Source organism: Nycticebus coucang, chromosome 22 (genome assembly GCF_027406575.1).
Source record: "Nycticebus coucang isolate mNycCou1 chromosome 22, mNycCou1.pri, whole genome shotgun sequence".
NCBI classification, from domain to species: domain Eukaryota; kingdom Metazoa; phylum Chordata; class Mammalia; order Primates; family Lorisidae; genus Nycticebus; species Nycticebus coucang.
The window spans coordinates 31403146-31419172 of NC_069801.1; the positions used below are offsets into that span (position 1 = coordinate 31403146).

General features: G+C 47.5%; 3 protein-coding genes across 4 annotated transcripts in view; 1 reads left to right on the forward strand and 2 right to left on the reverse strand.

Moving 5' to 3' along the window:
* Positions 1-1092: 1092 nt before the first annotated feature.
* On the reverse strand, positions 1093-6533 carry YRDC (yrdC N6-threonylcarbamoyltransferase domain containing). Its single transcript, XM_053577380.1, has 5 exons — positions 6145-6533; positions 5621-5735; positions 5264-5383; positions 2278-2420; positions 1093-1966 (listed from the first exon to the last, which is right to left on the reverse strand). Exons 1-5 carry the CDS (start codon positions 6531-6533, stop codon positions 1894-1896), a joined length of 840 nt encoding a protein of 279 aa, XP_053433355.1. The 3' UTR covers positions 1093-1893.
* Positions 6505-7788, forward strand: C22H1orf122 (chromosome 22 C1orf122 homolog). Of its 2 annotated transcripts, none has more exons than XM_053577381.1 (3): positions 6505-6791; positions 6883-7084; positions 7335-7788. In XM_053577381.1, exons 1-3 carry the CDS (start codon positions 6505-6507, stop codon positions 7428-7430), a joined length of 585 nt encoding a protein of 194 aa, XP_053433356.1. In that variant the 3' UTR covers positions 7431-7788. The 2 variants fall into 2 exon arrangements, with proteins under 2 accessions (XP_053433356.1, XP_053433357.1); XM_053577382.1 differs by having other exon boundaries at positions 6505-6659.
* A 115-nt stretch (positions 7789-7903) lies between these two features.
* MTF1 (metal regulatory transcription factor 1) overlaps positions 7904-16027 on the reverse strand; it is a 61043-nt gene continuing 52919 nt past the window's right edge. Inside the window, exons 10-11 of the mRNA XM_053577374.1 lie at positions 15567-15630; positions 7904-13626 (exon numbers count right to left, since the gene is read on the reverse strand). Of these exons, the coding sequence (XP_053433349.1) occupies positions 13199-13626; positions 15567-15630 (492 nt within the window). The 3' untranslated portion in view covers positions 7904-13198. The remainder of the gene's footprint in view (positions 13627-15566; positions 15631-16027) is intronic.

Below are 16027 nucleotides of genomic sequence, written 5' to 3' on the forward strand. Positions count from 1 at the left end.
CCAAACTGCAACAAAAAATAGCCGGGCGGGTGCCTATAGTCCCAGCTACTCCGGAGGCTGAAGCAAGAGAACAGCCTAAGCCCAGGAGGTGGAGGTTGCTGTGAGCTGTTGACACCACAGCACTCCACCGAGGGTGATAAAGTGAGACTCTTGTCTCTTAAAAAAAAATAAAAGAATACCTCTGCACTCCAGAGTTCGCTTTTCCCAAATGAACATTTGGCTCCAGAGTGAGGACTAGGATACCTTGCCTCCCTTTAGCTGCCAGAACTGAATGAGACCCAATCACTAGAGCCATTTTCAGTGCTACTGTGATTTGTATTTATTAAATGAAGTGATACTCAAGAAAGCACTCTTTTTGCTCTCGTCAAGACTTCACAAGTTCTGACCTCTCAGTAAGGTCAACGTGACATACGGTCTAGGCTGGCTATAGTTTTATACAATAAAGAGTGGATTTGCTTAAGAAGTTACTAGTTTAGATGAGATTCCAGAGGCAGCAGTTAATAAACTGATAGCTTATTTACAAATTAACTAATATGCTCATTTTAGAGGCCCTCATTAAAGCAGGCCCCCTGAACACCTTGGCAAGGTTCTTAGGATTTGAGACACAATCTGGTACGTTTAGGGTGGTATGGCCATAAACAGGATATAACTGAAAATACATGCACAGGAAACCTTTATACTAAGTTTATGGGCTCAAGACTGATTGGAATTCTGGGAGCTGGGGTAGAAGAGGGGAGGTGGATCACCTCAAGGACATGCAGCCCCCCGCAGGTAGCTGATCCTGAACCTCACCAGATGAACAGTCCTGGCCACCTGGCGTAACTGGGAAAGCAAGGCAGGCAGGACCGATTTGACCTATGGTAATGTGCAGAAAGTAGCAACACTGAGTTTTCATTTCACATGTAAGCGTTTTAAAATATCCTAAAAAGTATGGCAAGGCCAAGAGGCAGAAACAGCCATTCTCACACATTGCTGACGACAGTGTAACTTGATTCAGTTCTTCTGAAAGCTACTGTCTATCAAGAGCCATAAACACGTTCATATCCTTTGACCTAATACCACTACCCTAAGGAAATAATTCAAAGAAAAATAAACCATTTACAAATATCTTTAATAGCAGCATTTTTTATATTAAAGAAAAAGTTCAAATGCCCAACAATAATCACATTTAACACTTGGTACACATATAAATAAAAACAAAAAGCTGCCAACACTGGATTTAAATAAAGGTTTTATAGGGTTATGAGATATAATTATAACCCGTTTTCTGAATAAATAAGAAGGTCACTGGTTGAAAAGGATAATAGAGATTTCTTTCTAAGACTCTCTTCATCTGGATTCTCCCCACACCTCTCCTCCCTGCCATCTGAGCAGAACTCCCGCTGTTAGACCGAATGAGTGTTCCCAGCCAGGCAATCACAACATAGGGCTCCATTAGCTCTGCTGGTTCAGAGGAAACAGTGCTTGGTCTATGGCTCCATACTCTTTATCCTAACCTGGTTCCAACTTCGGAAGCCCAATCCATATCCTTGGTTACCTGAGAGTTTGAAACAGCACTAGCACTTCTACCTGGTTTGAACCTTGAATGCCACCAGAGAGGAGACTCACACAAGATTCCAAATTTCTTACTTACATTACTGTTCAATAATAACCTAGGAATGTTCTTAACCTCTTTATTCAGCTTTTGGCTGACAGATTAAACTATAAATAATAAGTACAACCTTTCCCCCAAGTGCCAAGCTAAACCAGCACTTTCTGAGCCTTGGTCTATTTTGCCTAAGGGGTCAGGCTAGTGATGTAGCTCCAGTGGCCTCTGCAAATGAGGCCTTGCCAACCACTAGTGTACAGACACATAGTATCGAGCACCAGTCCTTGGGCCTTCCCTCCTGAGTTTTACAAGCAGGACTCATGTGAGGGAAGCAGCCTGTACTTCTGTTGGAGGATGGCTGTAGTTCTTTCTAGGGCACTGAGAAAGAAACAGAGGAAAAGTTAATAGTCTGACTTTGCAAAGCCCAGAGCCCACCAGAGTAAGGCAAACAGAGGCCTAAACTCCTTGGTCTTATTATGCTGTATTCATTGAACGCTTGACAAATCCTTCTGAATCCTAAAAACTCCAGCAAACTTAGTCCTACTGCATCTACTACTTTTCCACATCTGCCCAGACCCACTCAAGGCAACACAGGAAGCAATGGTAAGCTTCATTTTTTTGTCAGAGCTTTTTTTAATCTTCCGAACCTCCCACAAGTCCTATTCCCAAGCCACAGGATAGAGACTTACCAGCCAGGACGAATAATGCCAAACTTTCCAGGCACAGATAAATCAACCACAGTTGAGCCAAGGCGACACTCAGGGCTCTGGCTATCCCCAATTGGTCCTCCATCAATGACCAAGGACAAATGAGGCCAGAGGTGTTGGAACTCCTAGAAAGAGAGTTGGATATGAAGAGTATGGATACCATCCTTGGCATCTGCAATGATGTCATACTGCACACAGGGTTCCTAATCAGTCAAAGGCCTAACAGTTTTAAAACAGAAGGCACCTTCCTCTAAGCACAGGAAGGAGGAAACTCATTTAGTTAAGGTCAGCTGTGCCAAGGACACTGTATCTTATAGGTTTGGAACCCTCCCAGGTTAACACCCCAATACCCACCTAGAGCTTAAAGAAAATCTTGCCATGGCCAAGCACAGTGGCTCAAACCTGTAGTCCCAGCACTTTAGGAGGCTGAGGCAGAAGGAACCCTTGAGCCCAGGAATTTGGGCTACAGTGAGCTATGATCCTGTCACTGCAGTCCAACCTGGATGACAGAGTGAGACAAAAGAAAAGAAAATCTTGCTGTGCCTGAAGGAAACAAGTTCTGGGTAGAAATCTAGAGATGCGGGCTTTTACCACCCTATCTCTAGAGACGCTGGATTTGCCACCCTATCTCGGTTACTGCGTGCAAGTTACTTTATCCAGGCTATAAAACAAGGAGACTACTCCATGATCACTCAGCGTCCTTCCAGCTCTACCACTATGTTCTTGGATCTCACTGCAACTGTGGATTAGGACAGGGAGAGAAAACAGGGTAGACTCTGCGAGCATATGCCAGGAGTATTCATCCTGGGACTATGGGAAAGATATTCCCACTAGAACTGTGGGTTGAACTGACAACTGAGCTAGAGTTTCTCCTACCACCTAATGAAGACACTGCAGTAGCCATTAGGCCTGGAATTTGGAATGGGGAATCAGAAATACCAGTTTCTGGCTCGGCACCTGTAGCTCAAGCAGCTAGGGCACCAGACACATACACTGGAGCTGGCAGGTTCAAATACAGCCTTGGCCCACCAAACAACAACAACTACAACCAAAAAATAGCCGGGTGTTGTGGCGGGAGCCTGTAGTCCCAGCTACTTGGGAGGCTGAAGCAAGAGAATTGCTTAAACCCAAGAGTTTGAGGTTACTGTGAGCTATAACACCACAGCACTTTACCTGGGGTGATAGCTTGAGACTCTGTCTCAAAAAAAAAAAAAAGAAAAAAGAAATACCACTTTCTGTATTTTGAATAGGTCGAATGACTGCGGACAGGCTAAGAACCTCCCCACTCCCTGCTGCATCCTCACCCTTGCTCCTTAAGGGCCACCACCATGACCAAGTAAAACCTGTACTCTGAGGACGAGAGGGGTGCTGGATTCTCTCTCACCTTCCACGGTCTGGGCATGGAGAACCCCATCACCTGATTACACTCTGCATTTAGTAAGAAGTAAGTGAAATTTCATTATGTCCTCACCCATTCTAAACTATGTAGCCAAGATAGGATTAGAATGCTTTCTTTGACCTGGCTTATGGTGAGATAAGAGAACAGGATTAGGAATCAAATACTGGGCAAAAATCTGGGTCAGACACTTAATGGCTCTGTGACTTAGAACAAGTGATTTAATTTTTGGAGACTTAACTCCTTCATCTTTCTTTCTTTCTTTTTTTTTTTTTTTTTTGAGACAGAGCCTCAAGCTGTCACCCTGGGTACAGTGCCATGGCATCATGGCTCACATCAACCCCAAACTCCTGGGCTTAAGTGATTCTCTTGCCTCAGCCTCCCAAGTAGCTGGGACCACAGGCGCCTGCCACAACACCTGGCTATTTTTTGGTTGCAGCCATCGTTGTTGTTTGGCGGCCCGGGCTGGATTCGAACCCCCCAGCTCAGGGGTATGTGGCTGGCGCCTTAGCTGTTTGAGCCACAGGCACCGAGCCTCCTTCATCTTTCTTTACAGCACTATTGTAAAAACTTATAACCTAACTCTGTATTTTCCCCAAACTGGTACCTTCACAAAAACAGGAATCGCCTGAACCTAGGAGTTGGAGGTTGCTGTGAGCTGTGATGTCAGAGCACTCTACCCAGGGCAATAGCTTGAGGCTCTGTCTCAAGAAAAAAAAAAAAAAAAGAAAGAAGCTGGGCATGTTGGCTCATGGCTATAATCTTAGCACTTTGAGAGACTGAGAGTGGACTGCTTGCGCTCAGGAATTTGAGACCAGCCTGAGCGAGAACAAGACTCTATCTCTACTGAAAATAGAAAAACTAGCTGGGTGCTGTGGTCAGTGCCTGAAATCCCAGCTACTTGGGAGGCTGAAGCAAAAGGATCGCTTCAGTCAAAGAGTTTGCAGATTGCTGTGAGCTATGACACCACTGGACTCTACCCAGGGTGACAGAATAAGACAGTATCTCAAAAACAAACAAAACAAACAAAAAAAAACACAACAATTCTTCCCCTGGCCTCTCAAACTTGAGACAAAATCTCTCTAAGATTCCTTAACTAAATCATTTATTTTTTATTTTTATTGAGACAGAGTCTCAAGCTGTTGGCCTGGGTAGAGTGCCGTTGTGTCACAGCTCACAGCAACCTCAAACTCTTGGGCTTAAGCAATTCTCTGGCCTCAGCCTCGCAAGTAGCTGGGATTACAGGCGCCCACCACAACACCAGCTGTTTTTTGTTGTTGCTGTTGCAGTCGTCATTGTTGTTTTAGCTGGCACTGGCCAGGTTCGAACCCCCTAGCTTCGGTGTCTGTGGCCGGCACCTTACCCACTGAGTTACAGGCACCACCACCTCTCTAAGATTCCTTAATTTAGATTACCCTTCCCCAGCTCTCTGATGCTTGGGGGCCTTCCCACCATTGACCCAAATGGGCAACTGTCCTGCTGGGCAATTCCTGTACACCACCAACCCAAATAGCTTAGGAAAAATATTATCTGGACTGGTGATGTTTCTGGCAGAAAGACTGGGTAACTCACCTCAACGTTCAGAGAACTGGCCTGGGAGCTGAGGTTGGCACTAGTGAGAGCAAGAGGTTCCCCAAACATCTGGGACAAATCTTGCATAAAGGCGTGGTCAGGAATTCGGATGCCTACAAGCTGTAGGGCAAGAGGAAAAGGGATCATAAGAAAGGTTAGCATGAACAAGGGAGGGGTCTGGGGACTTGAGAAAAAAATTGTTTTTCAACATTAAAACAGCAACTACTCAAACTGCTTTCTCCCCCTTTTACTCTCCCAAGGGAAGAGAAAAACAATCACCAATGGCAAATAGAAGCTGCAGTGAAGCAACATCAAAAACTGGCTTGGCCCTCAGGAACACGAGAAAATTTTACTCACAGGAGTAAAGGGGTTCAGGTCCTTGTTGAGAGCCTCTGTGCGTTCCATCACCAGAGTCACTGGTCCTGGCAACAAGTCTTTCAGGAGCTCCTCTGGTACTCTTACATGGCAGTACCTGAGAAACAAAGGAGCATAAAAACATTCAAAATGCAGGACTACTGGTGATCCTTTTCTCACACTCTAGGAAGAAGGAAAAGGGTCTCTAAACCCGTCTCCCTGCTTCAGAAAACAGTTCCAGAGGTGCACCCCTTGGCTTGGCAACTACACGCCTCTGGTCTCAAGACTACAACGGTTGCACCCCTGTGACACTGTAACAGAAGTATCAAACCCCTTGCTTTGTTTTCTTCAAGACATTTACTATGTTACGTTACTATGTTTGCACTCGGTACACATTTCCAGTTCCGTATTCCCTGGTGAACTTGGACAAGCCCCTCCCGCTTTCTGCGCCTCAGTCTCCCAAGCCTGTCACCGGAAACCCCTCCCGTGGTGCCGCCTCCAGCGGGGCCGGGTCGGGGCAGCCTTACCTGTAGACGTCCGCCACGCGGCCCAGGCATACCGCCAGCGGCTTGGCCTCGCTGCGGCCCTTGAGGAGGTACACATCGCGCAGTGCCGCCGAGCAACTCGCCGAGCAGGCCAGGCCGTACAGCGTATCGGTGGGGACCGCCAACACGGCGCCGGCGCGCAGCTCGGCCACGGCGGCCCGCAGCGCCTCCGTCCAGCCGGCGCGCTCGGAGCTCGCGGCCTGCCCGGCCCAGCTCCCTGGGAGCCGCAACAGCCGGGCCCCTGGCATCGCCGGAGCAGGGCTTGGCGGGCGGAGGAGGCGGCCGCTCCGGGAGCCCACAGGTTCCTCGCTCAACCCCAGGCTGGCAGACACCGCGGCCCTCATGCCGCCGCACCAACGCGCAGAAGGCATCTGCCCAGGCCCGCTTCCGGGAGGAAGTGACGTTCCAAGCCAACTTCCGGTTCTGGAGGCTCGGCCCCACCTCCGCGCGGGGCAGCTTAAAGGGACAACGACCCCCAGGAGGATTGAAGGAGACCGGTGGGGACGGGGCGGGGCGCAGCTTTGCGGAGCTCTAGCGCAGCGCTGGGGAGGGGGGCGGCCGAAAGGGGGTGGTGGTCGGGCCGCGCAGGCGGAGATGGAATGGGGCCCGGGCTCAGACTGGTCACGGGGGTGAGAGGGGGCCCGTGGGGCGGGGGGAAGGGGCTCGGACCCCGCGCAAGCGCCGGCCCTGACCGTCTGTTTCTCGCTCTCTCCCGGGCAGGGAGGCTGCCGGCGTGGACCGCGGGAAGGCGGGGCTGGGGCTCGGCGGGAGGCCACCCCCGCAGCCGCCCCGCGATGAGCGCGCCCAGCAGCTGCTGGACGCGGTGGAGCAGCGGCAGCGGCAGCTCCTGGACACCATCGCCGCCTGCGAGGAGATGCTGAGGCAGCTGGGCCGCAGGCGCCCGGAGCCGGCTGGCGGCGGGGTCAGTGCCCACCCCGGGCTGGGCCTGGGGGGTGGGGTCTGCCCATTGGCTAGAGTGGACAAGCCCTAGCTTCCCTTGGAAGGGGGAAGCATGTCCCCACCGCTTTACCCCTAACCTCCTTTCATCTGGCAAGGAGGTTTTAGAAAAGTTAATACTATCCAAATGCCAAGTGGCCATATATCCTTGTGGGCCCAATCCAAGCCCTTTCCTCCCAGCCTAATTTTTTTTTTTTCTTTTCTGTTCTAACTAGAACGTCTCAGCCAAACCCGGAGCGGCCTCCCAGTCAGCTGTCTCCGCCAGAGGTGGCTTTCCAAAGGATGCTGGCGATGGAGCCGCGGAACCCTGACCATCTCTGAGCCGGATGCCCTGACTTCTCTCCCTCACCAGGGCTAGTGGCTGGACTCTGAACAACTCCCTTCAATAAAGGGGCCAGTCTTCACTGGCAGTGGCTGGTACTTGGCTCTCAGCCTGGGTTCACTCCCACTTCACCCTGGCTGAAAGCAGTGCTGTGCTTTGAAATGTAGCCAACGAATACCCAGTCTGATTACCCAGTTTTGGGCAGACTAGCAGCGCTGGCCAGAGTGGTCTGGCCTGCTGTGGGGGAATCTAGGTGGTGTTACAGGATCATGTCATGCTTTGGGGGCTCTTGGCTCCACAAAACACTTCTGGCAGAGCCTTGATTAAAAGGAAACCTGCAGACTCTCCTGGTGACCGACCTCTCCTTTCTGTCCTCTCTTAAGATAGACTGATGGCTGGGCAGGGGGGAGTGGTGGAAAAATACCAACCATGGGCAGGGCTGGGAAGAAATGCCACAGATACTACCAGATTTAAATAAGCATTTAATTAGGATTTCATTAGTATTTAATATTGCTTTTTCAATTCCAAAAAGTTAAATTTTCACTTCTTAGCAGATATTTTAAAGTACAATATTAAGTTTATACAAAATGAGCAATTAAGCAAACACCATTATTTCACATTCTTCAAAAATACAAATTCATATTTATTCTTTTTTGGGTTTGGAGGTTTCTTCCTTTGGAAGTACTGAACCTGTAACGTTTTCATTATCGCTCAGTGGAAGTCCGTTGTTCCCATGTTTCACACTTAAATAAACTTGATAGACTTAACATAATCCAAATAAAACTATTTGGGATTTAAAAAATTGTCACCAACACCCTGGCCAATGATTAGTGTGTGTCAAAAAAGAAGGCTTTCAGAGGCTCTTGCCTTTCCTGGCCAGAAAAAGATCTGAGCCAGAGACTTAGCAAAAACCTGTTTCCAGCCACCTTCCCCAAACAGGAGCTAGGAGGAGTTCACAGGAAAAGGGAACAGCCACCTTGAACTCTGACCACCCCCCCACCCCACATTCTCCAAAACACAACAAAGGATGTAGACTGTTGATTTGAACAGCCTTTAGGAGGCCTGAGAACACAGGAGGAAAGGGCAAGAGAAGCCTCTAACTTGGCATCACTACAACAATAACAAGGATATTACAAAAAACATCCCTGGGTTTTGCTGCAAAAAGGTTTTATGAAAAATTTTCCCGTAAGAAAAAGTAGAAACTGCATTGAGCTGAGAAAGTGACACTACATTATCACCCAATTTTTGGCCCAGCAGGCACACCACCAAAAGGGCAGTGTGTGGTTTTAAACCTCATTTCCAGTAAAAAAGCTTGTACTATGTACACATTGACATAAAGATCCAGTTTAATTTGCATTTTTTCAGTGCAGACTGAGAAGCCCTCTCTTGAATAGAAGTAACAGTGAGAAGTGCCCATACTGTGGTTGTCAGCTTTCCCTTGGGCATGAGAAGAAATATAGGGCCCTTTCTCCCCAAAGTATGCAAGCAGAAACCAGCTAAAATGACTGACCAATCAGAAATATGCATAATTCAGTTTTGTTGCACACAGCACCTCCCCAATATTAACAAGTGAACAATTGATGATCACAGCAGAACATTTGCATATTGGATCTATGGAATCCAATAGCTTTGGCTAAGGATATCTTAAAACTTCTCTATTCTATAGCTTGAGGATTGAAGATAAAATGGGTGGAGATGGAGAAGGATGAAAGTTGATAAAACAGATTATTAAGAGCTTTGTTTACTGGACTTAGTGAAGGCTGGAGGCCTTTTGGCTTAAGGAACCAACCGACCTATAGGTAGTACAGGGAGCAGTATGGAAATGGCTCATGTTACCCCCCACTACCACCACGCTAACTCCCCAAACATATTTCTGATTGGTGGTGTAAGAAAACTGTAAACTCTTGAGCAATATTGTTGCAGTTCCACAAATCAATGGTTTCAGACTCTGGAGAACTCTTTAAGATTAAGGACAATGGACATGATTAAAGATACAAAAGTCTAGAAGGTGACAGGTTTCTACCTAGGAACAACCTGTTCCTTCCTTTCAGGCATCACTTTGTTAATGGTGAAGAGGGGAAAGATGGCAAGGGATCAAGAAGTGATGAATACGGGTTTCAACCATCAGCAGAAGCAAACAGGACCCACAGCAGTTCTTCAAAGAGCCCGAGGATGCCCCGGGGCACACAGGGAAGGCTTGCATAGATTGAGCAGGTGCGAAGAATGCATAATAGTGTTTCCCTATGAACAACCTCAGTTGTTCAAGTGGAAAAACGCAGCCAGGCCAGGGCCACATGGGACAACGACTGTCAAGCTACACATATTGCACCAAGGTAAGTGCTTTTCTTTTCACACCTCAATTTAACTTTTTATTCTGAGCAAAAAATAAAACTTTGTGGAAAGTATATATATGTATATATATACACAAAAGAAATTGCAGCAATTGGGTTAGAGATAAAATAACCTAAAGTGCTTTTTTATTTTATTATTTCTTTAATATACCAATATGAGGTTCTGCAAACTTGTCCTTCTGGACACATTCAGTATTGTACAGAGTCTCTCAGGAAAACCCACCCACCTTCCATTATCCCCATTGGTCCACAGCCTTGACCCTGAAAATAAAACTTTCCAATCTACTGTCTTTCCCAGAGGTGGCGAAGAGAAGCCCCTTTGCCTTCTACTCGGAGAAGTCTTCGTGTCTTAAGGCCCCTCCTGGGCTTTGTACCATGATCTCCTTCTAAAAGGTGGAATTCAATAAATGACACCACTTGTATCATGAAATCAGTGGTGCCCCCACAAGATTGGCCAGACCCTGCCAGAAAAGACTGGGCCACTTTCCCTAATGCCCTCCTACCTATCTGCCCAGGAAGGGCCAAATTCACTAAGGCAGTTTGGTGGTGCCAGCCAAGGTTTACTTACCACCTCCTAAGCCCATGAACTCCCACCCCTGGTGCAGAGTACCCTTTAAAGGGGCAGTCTAACTGGGGATGCAAGCGGGAGCCTAAGGTTTAAATCTACAGGGTGATAATGGTTAAGTTTGCCATGGGAAGAAAAAAGACTTGATTTTACTGCTAGACTTTCTGCAGATCCTCCCTAAACTCATCCTACATTCACTCCCATTTTGGAAAACCTTACTCTCCATGAAGCTTCTTTCTGGCTCCACTTTAGCCACGGGCCCCAAGGTCCTTGGCACTAGAGGCCAATCTTATGAAAGGATGGTGGGGAGGACGGGGAGAGCACCGGGAGAGGAGGGAAAGACTGCCTACCCTGGGGAGTAAATCTCTTCGCAACCACTCACTGGCATTTTAAGCAGATTCCTGATTTCTCAAAAGCTGATTGGATCTGATAGTCTCTCTTATACATCTAAAGTCACTCTCAAAAGGCAGATACTTAAACTTCTTCAACCGGAAAAAAAATTGTCAACCCAAACACTGTTTAAGATGCTTCTTCATCACCCCCAAACTTTGGAGAGTAGAAAGGCCACTGACCCAGGTAGGGCCCAGCATAACCACAGCCCTGGCTAACCAGTTAGGCTAAACGATATTTAAACCATGAACACTTCAAATGTTTTCCCCTGGGCTCCTACTTCCCACCTCAACTCCCCGGGAGCCTGAATCCCACATAAACATGGCATAGACAAGTGGGACGGTCATTACTGCTCTCTGATACAGGCTAACTTGGGGGCTCCCATCCACTACTCTCTCAAGAGTTACAAACAGCAAGGGCTCTACCTCAAAGCTGCTTGTGGTTACAAGGCCCAGAGAACAACTCAGAACAACTCATGCTCAGCAGCTGGTTTTCTAGGAGGACTAACCCACTGTGCTAACAGAAGATTTCTCCTGCCTTTGCTACGTCTGCTGAGGTCCATGGTCCCTAAAACCCCCCAGCCTTTTGGGGAGTGGTGTGCAGAAGGTCAAAAATAAATCAGTTCTCCTGGCTAGCCTCCTGGAGTAAGTCAGCTGCTTTGTATAGTTAAGCCCACTTCTCACAGCAGTAACAACATTCATCACCACTGCCCTCTGGTCCAACTCTGCTCCTGAACACCTTGGCTAAAGGCAGGGCATCTGGCTCCAAGAAAAATTATCTGCTCTGGATACTGTGCTGGCTGGCCCTGAGCAATGGCTCAGAGAATAGGAGAGTGACCAATGCAGATTTCCTTGCATTAGGGAGTGGAAATGCAAGGCAAAGTTACGGCTGCCTTCTGCCTGACGCTGTTGACTCGGAAGATCAGCCTTGTTTGTGGAACACGCTACTCACACAAAGCAAGGCAAAGGGTCTTTGGAGGCACAGGCCTATTGCACATCTTGGGCCCGGCCTGGTTTCTGAGCTTGGTGAGTCTGGTGAGCACTCGTGACTACATTAATATAACCAGTTGAGAGAAACCTTCCATTCTAGTGTGGATTGTAAATTATGTTTTATTTTAAGAGGCAATGACTTGGAGCCAAAGGCAGACAGATGGATATAATTCTATTCACACACACACAAAAAAATTTTTTTTCCTATAACACAACTTAATGAGACATTCCAAATGAGATAACTTATTGCAACATTTCAGGCTTTTTGGTGGAAGGGGAATTTTTTATTTTGTTTTACCCTGAGTAGAAGATCATCGTTTTGTTTTTTTTTTTCTTTTTGTTTAGAAATCACATGACTAAGCTGAGCAAATCACATCCTTGTTTGCACTGTAGTAGGCTGTATGCAAAATCCAGAGGGGTGAGAGGCAGAGATGGGAGGGGGCAAGCAAAAGCCTGGCTGGAACCTGGAACCAGGACACCTGGCCTGCCAACTACATGCCACCTCATACCAACTCCCTTAAATCTGCACCTTCTCTGCCCTAAGCAAAATGCAGCCTGTCTTCTCTGAGGAAGAAAATACCATTAAAAGGAAGGCAGACCACTGACCAGCAACTGTCCATAAGCCACATGTTCACCCTAGGACAAAAATAGGGATGCTCTCCAAGGAAAATTCACTGCCATCTGCAAGCCCTGGCAACTGAGAGACAGAAATAACCAGGAAGGTAAAGCCTGTGATGTGTTGCTAGAGCCTGTTCCATACACACGTCAGCAACAGACAGCAGTCAACAACCTGCCTAGGGCCTCTGGAGAACCAGATCATGCCAGCAGCCTCTGGGCCAGGCCGTAAGCTGCCCACTTGTGCTAAAAAGGGCTGCAGGATGACCCCTGCACTATCCACCCTGAGCTCCACCAACACCAAGCACAAACAACAAGGCCATCTCACCAGAACCCTGTCCAAATCACAGCTGTCTTGCTGGCCTTTGCCCCTGTCCTCTTTGATGGAGCAAGGGTCTGGCCTTCCAAGCAAAAGTTAGCTTCAGATGCAAAAGACACACAGGGAGGAGCAACATCCAAAACACTGAACTCTCCTGCCCGATCCACAAAGACTCCAGTGCAAGTGATGGGCAGTACCAGATTGATGAAAACCACACCCTTTCATTTAGAATGTTTATGCATACGAGTAACCTTAATTTCCAAGTTCACATGACAAGCAAAAGTGACATACAGTGCAGCCAAACAGTTTCATTTATAACTTAGCTTTTTTTTTTTTTTTTTTTCCCAAAGATTAGTTCCTTAAAATGGATGCTCCTGGGATGTGAATAAAGAAAATACATCTGAAAGGTGAGGATTTCAAACAGTAGATTTCTTCATCCTTCAAATTTCTGACCCATGATGGTGGCGGGCATAGCATCCACTGCCTCCTGCTCTCCTCCTATCCTGGAGGGGAGCATACCCGGGCCCTTCACTTGGAGAAGCTGCCAGCCAGGCCCATCTCCTCCTCTCCCTGCAGCAGTGCTTCAATGGGAATCAGATTGGACGGGGTGTCCAGGCTCTGGAGGGACAGAAACTCTGACACATCCATGGCACTTAACGTTTCTGTCTGAGGGTCTGAAGGAGTCTCTGCTTGTCTGCTCTGCTCACAGGAGGGCACAGTGGAGGATGATGACAGGGTGACAGGAGGTGAGGAAAAAGTCTGCGGTGGTACTTGCAGGCTGGGCCCATGAGGAGCCTGGGGCCTTGGCTCTGGAGGGGGTGGGGAGGAACAGCCCTTTCTCCTGCCAGACGCCCGCTCCTTCGCAGAGTCCCGGCATGCACACTGACACTGACATGCCTCCTCTTGTTTGATGATGATCACAGGAACACTGAGACCAATCTGCTGTACAGAGCTCCCTGCAAGAGAGGTAAGAGAGACTGCTCTTCAAGTAGCCACGGGCAGGGCATGAGGCACAAGGATACACAGACCAGGTGAGAGCTGAGTGCCAGCAGAGAGGAACAGTGGGAAGATGGATGCCATGCTCCAGGCTTTATTCCGCTTTTAAAGGACCCACATTCCCTGTCAGGTAAAAAGCCTCTGATGCTCCCCAGCCCTGAGCCCTCCATGACAAAGCTCCCTTCTTTAGTCACACATGGAATGGAGATGACCTTGTATCTGCAGCTTCATTTCCAGCCATTCTCTGCTGTATCCTCCTTGCCAGTCTCACTGGACGCTTACCTTTTCCTGACATGTTGTTTACACCTGTGGGCCCATGAGCTCCTCCTATCCCTAAAATCCCCAGACATTGCTCCTCTTACAACCATCTTTCAAGACCCAGCTCCCTCCCTCCCTCTGCAGGCCTACGTAGAGGACTGAAGTCACACTGGCACACGGGCACAGTGCTGCCATCTGCCTGCAAGGCCCTCTTCCTGCTGTACAGGATGAGACCCTGCACTCCTGTAGGACATCTCACTTATCTTTGTAGCCCAGCGTCTTACACACAGTAGGTATCAATATCCTTTTACACAGTAGGCCTTGCAAGCAGGCACATTCTTTTATATTCTTTTTTTGGAGACAGAGTCTTACTTTGTCACCCTCAGCAGAGTGCCACAGCTTGCAGCAACTTCAAACTCTCAGACTTAAACGATTCTCTTGCCTCAGCCTCCCGAGTAGCTTGGACTACAGGCGCCCATCACAAATTTTTAGAGATGAGGTTTCACTCTGACTCAGGCTGGTCTCAAACTCGTGAGCTCAGGCGACCCACTCAAAGTGCTATGATTAGAGGTGTGAGCCACCATGCCCAGCCATTCTTTCATGTTCTTATTCATATTCTCTCTCATATGTGTGCGCTGAATTCAGCTGGCCTTGTTTTAGCAGAGTTAAAGACTAATGGCAGGAGAACAGAGTAGAAACCGGGAGACCTGGGAACTAGTACTTTGGCTTCACCACAAGTTCACTTGAGACTTTGGGGTAGTCATTTAATTTTGGGGGGTACTGTTTCTTAATCTATAAAACAAAGAGTCTGAATAAAAGAAATTTTAGCTCTATAGGAGTCTCTGACCCAGATGCTATTTCTTCATTACTGTAATTAGAAGAGAGTTCAGTGAATTAACAACTGCCCTCTTTAGCATTAACTGTGATTCAGACCTTTTTCTGGCTACATTTAAAAGTTGTTTCTGAGGCCAGGCGTGGAGGCTCACGCCTGTAATCCTAGCACTCTGGGAGGCCGAGGCGGGTAGATTGCCTGAGCTCACAGATTCAAGACCAGCCTGAGCAACAGCAAGACCCTGTCTCTAAAAATAGCTGGGTGTTGTGGTGCGCCGGTAGTCCCAGCTACTTGGGAGGCTGAGGCAAGAGAATCGCTTGAGCCCAAGAGTTTGAGGTTGCTGTGAGTTATGATGCCATGGCATTCTACCAAGGGCAACAGAGTGAGTCTGTCTCAGGGAAAAAAAAAAAAAAGAAGTTATAGCTGAAAGATAATGTACTATTAATAGTTAGGGAATGTTAAACATGGTATTTATGCCAGAAGTATACTAACTTCTAGTAGTTGTGAGAAAATGAAATACTCTAATAAATACAATGTGATTAATTGATCACATTGTATTTATGATCATTGTATTTATGTATGTATGGCTGTTTAATGATTTCTAAAGTTATAAAAACTGAGGCAAAGCGGGCGGCACCTGTAGCTCAAAGGAATAGGGCGCCGGCCTCATAAATGGGAGGTGGTGGGTTCAAACCCAGCCTCCACCAAAAACTGCAAAAAAGAAAAAAAAAGAGGCAAAGCAATAATTAATTATACCTAAAGGGGCCCAGAGAGTTGACTCTCTCTTAAGGCTAACATGGAATTACGTACCTGTGCTACTGGCTACTGGTACCGCAGTGGTAAAAAACACCTTCTCAACTTTAGATGCTTGCTGCTGGAAAAAAAAAAAAGAGAGAGAGAGAGAAATCACATTTATGGCCATTGTAAGTAATGTGGTAGATTTCCAAGGACCTGAAGCTTCCCCAGCTTTAATGGTCATCCAAGAGAACAAAATCTCTCAGTGTTGAGGAATTTTTGTACAGAGTGATGTTCTGTTTGTGCTCTGACACGAGGTCACCGCACTGTTTGACATTCAGTGCTGGCATGTAGCTAGCTTTGTACCCTACTACTTGGCTGTCTCCCAGCTGCCTAATCCAGTGAGTTCTCTGTGTCCAAAGGCTTCTCCTAAGATTGCTTTTCTTAAGCTGATGGGTCTTGTCAGTGGGAACCCCAGGGCTAGCTTTCCTTCCAGGCTCTTGTCTTCCTCTCTATCCCCTAATACTTCTACAAAG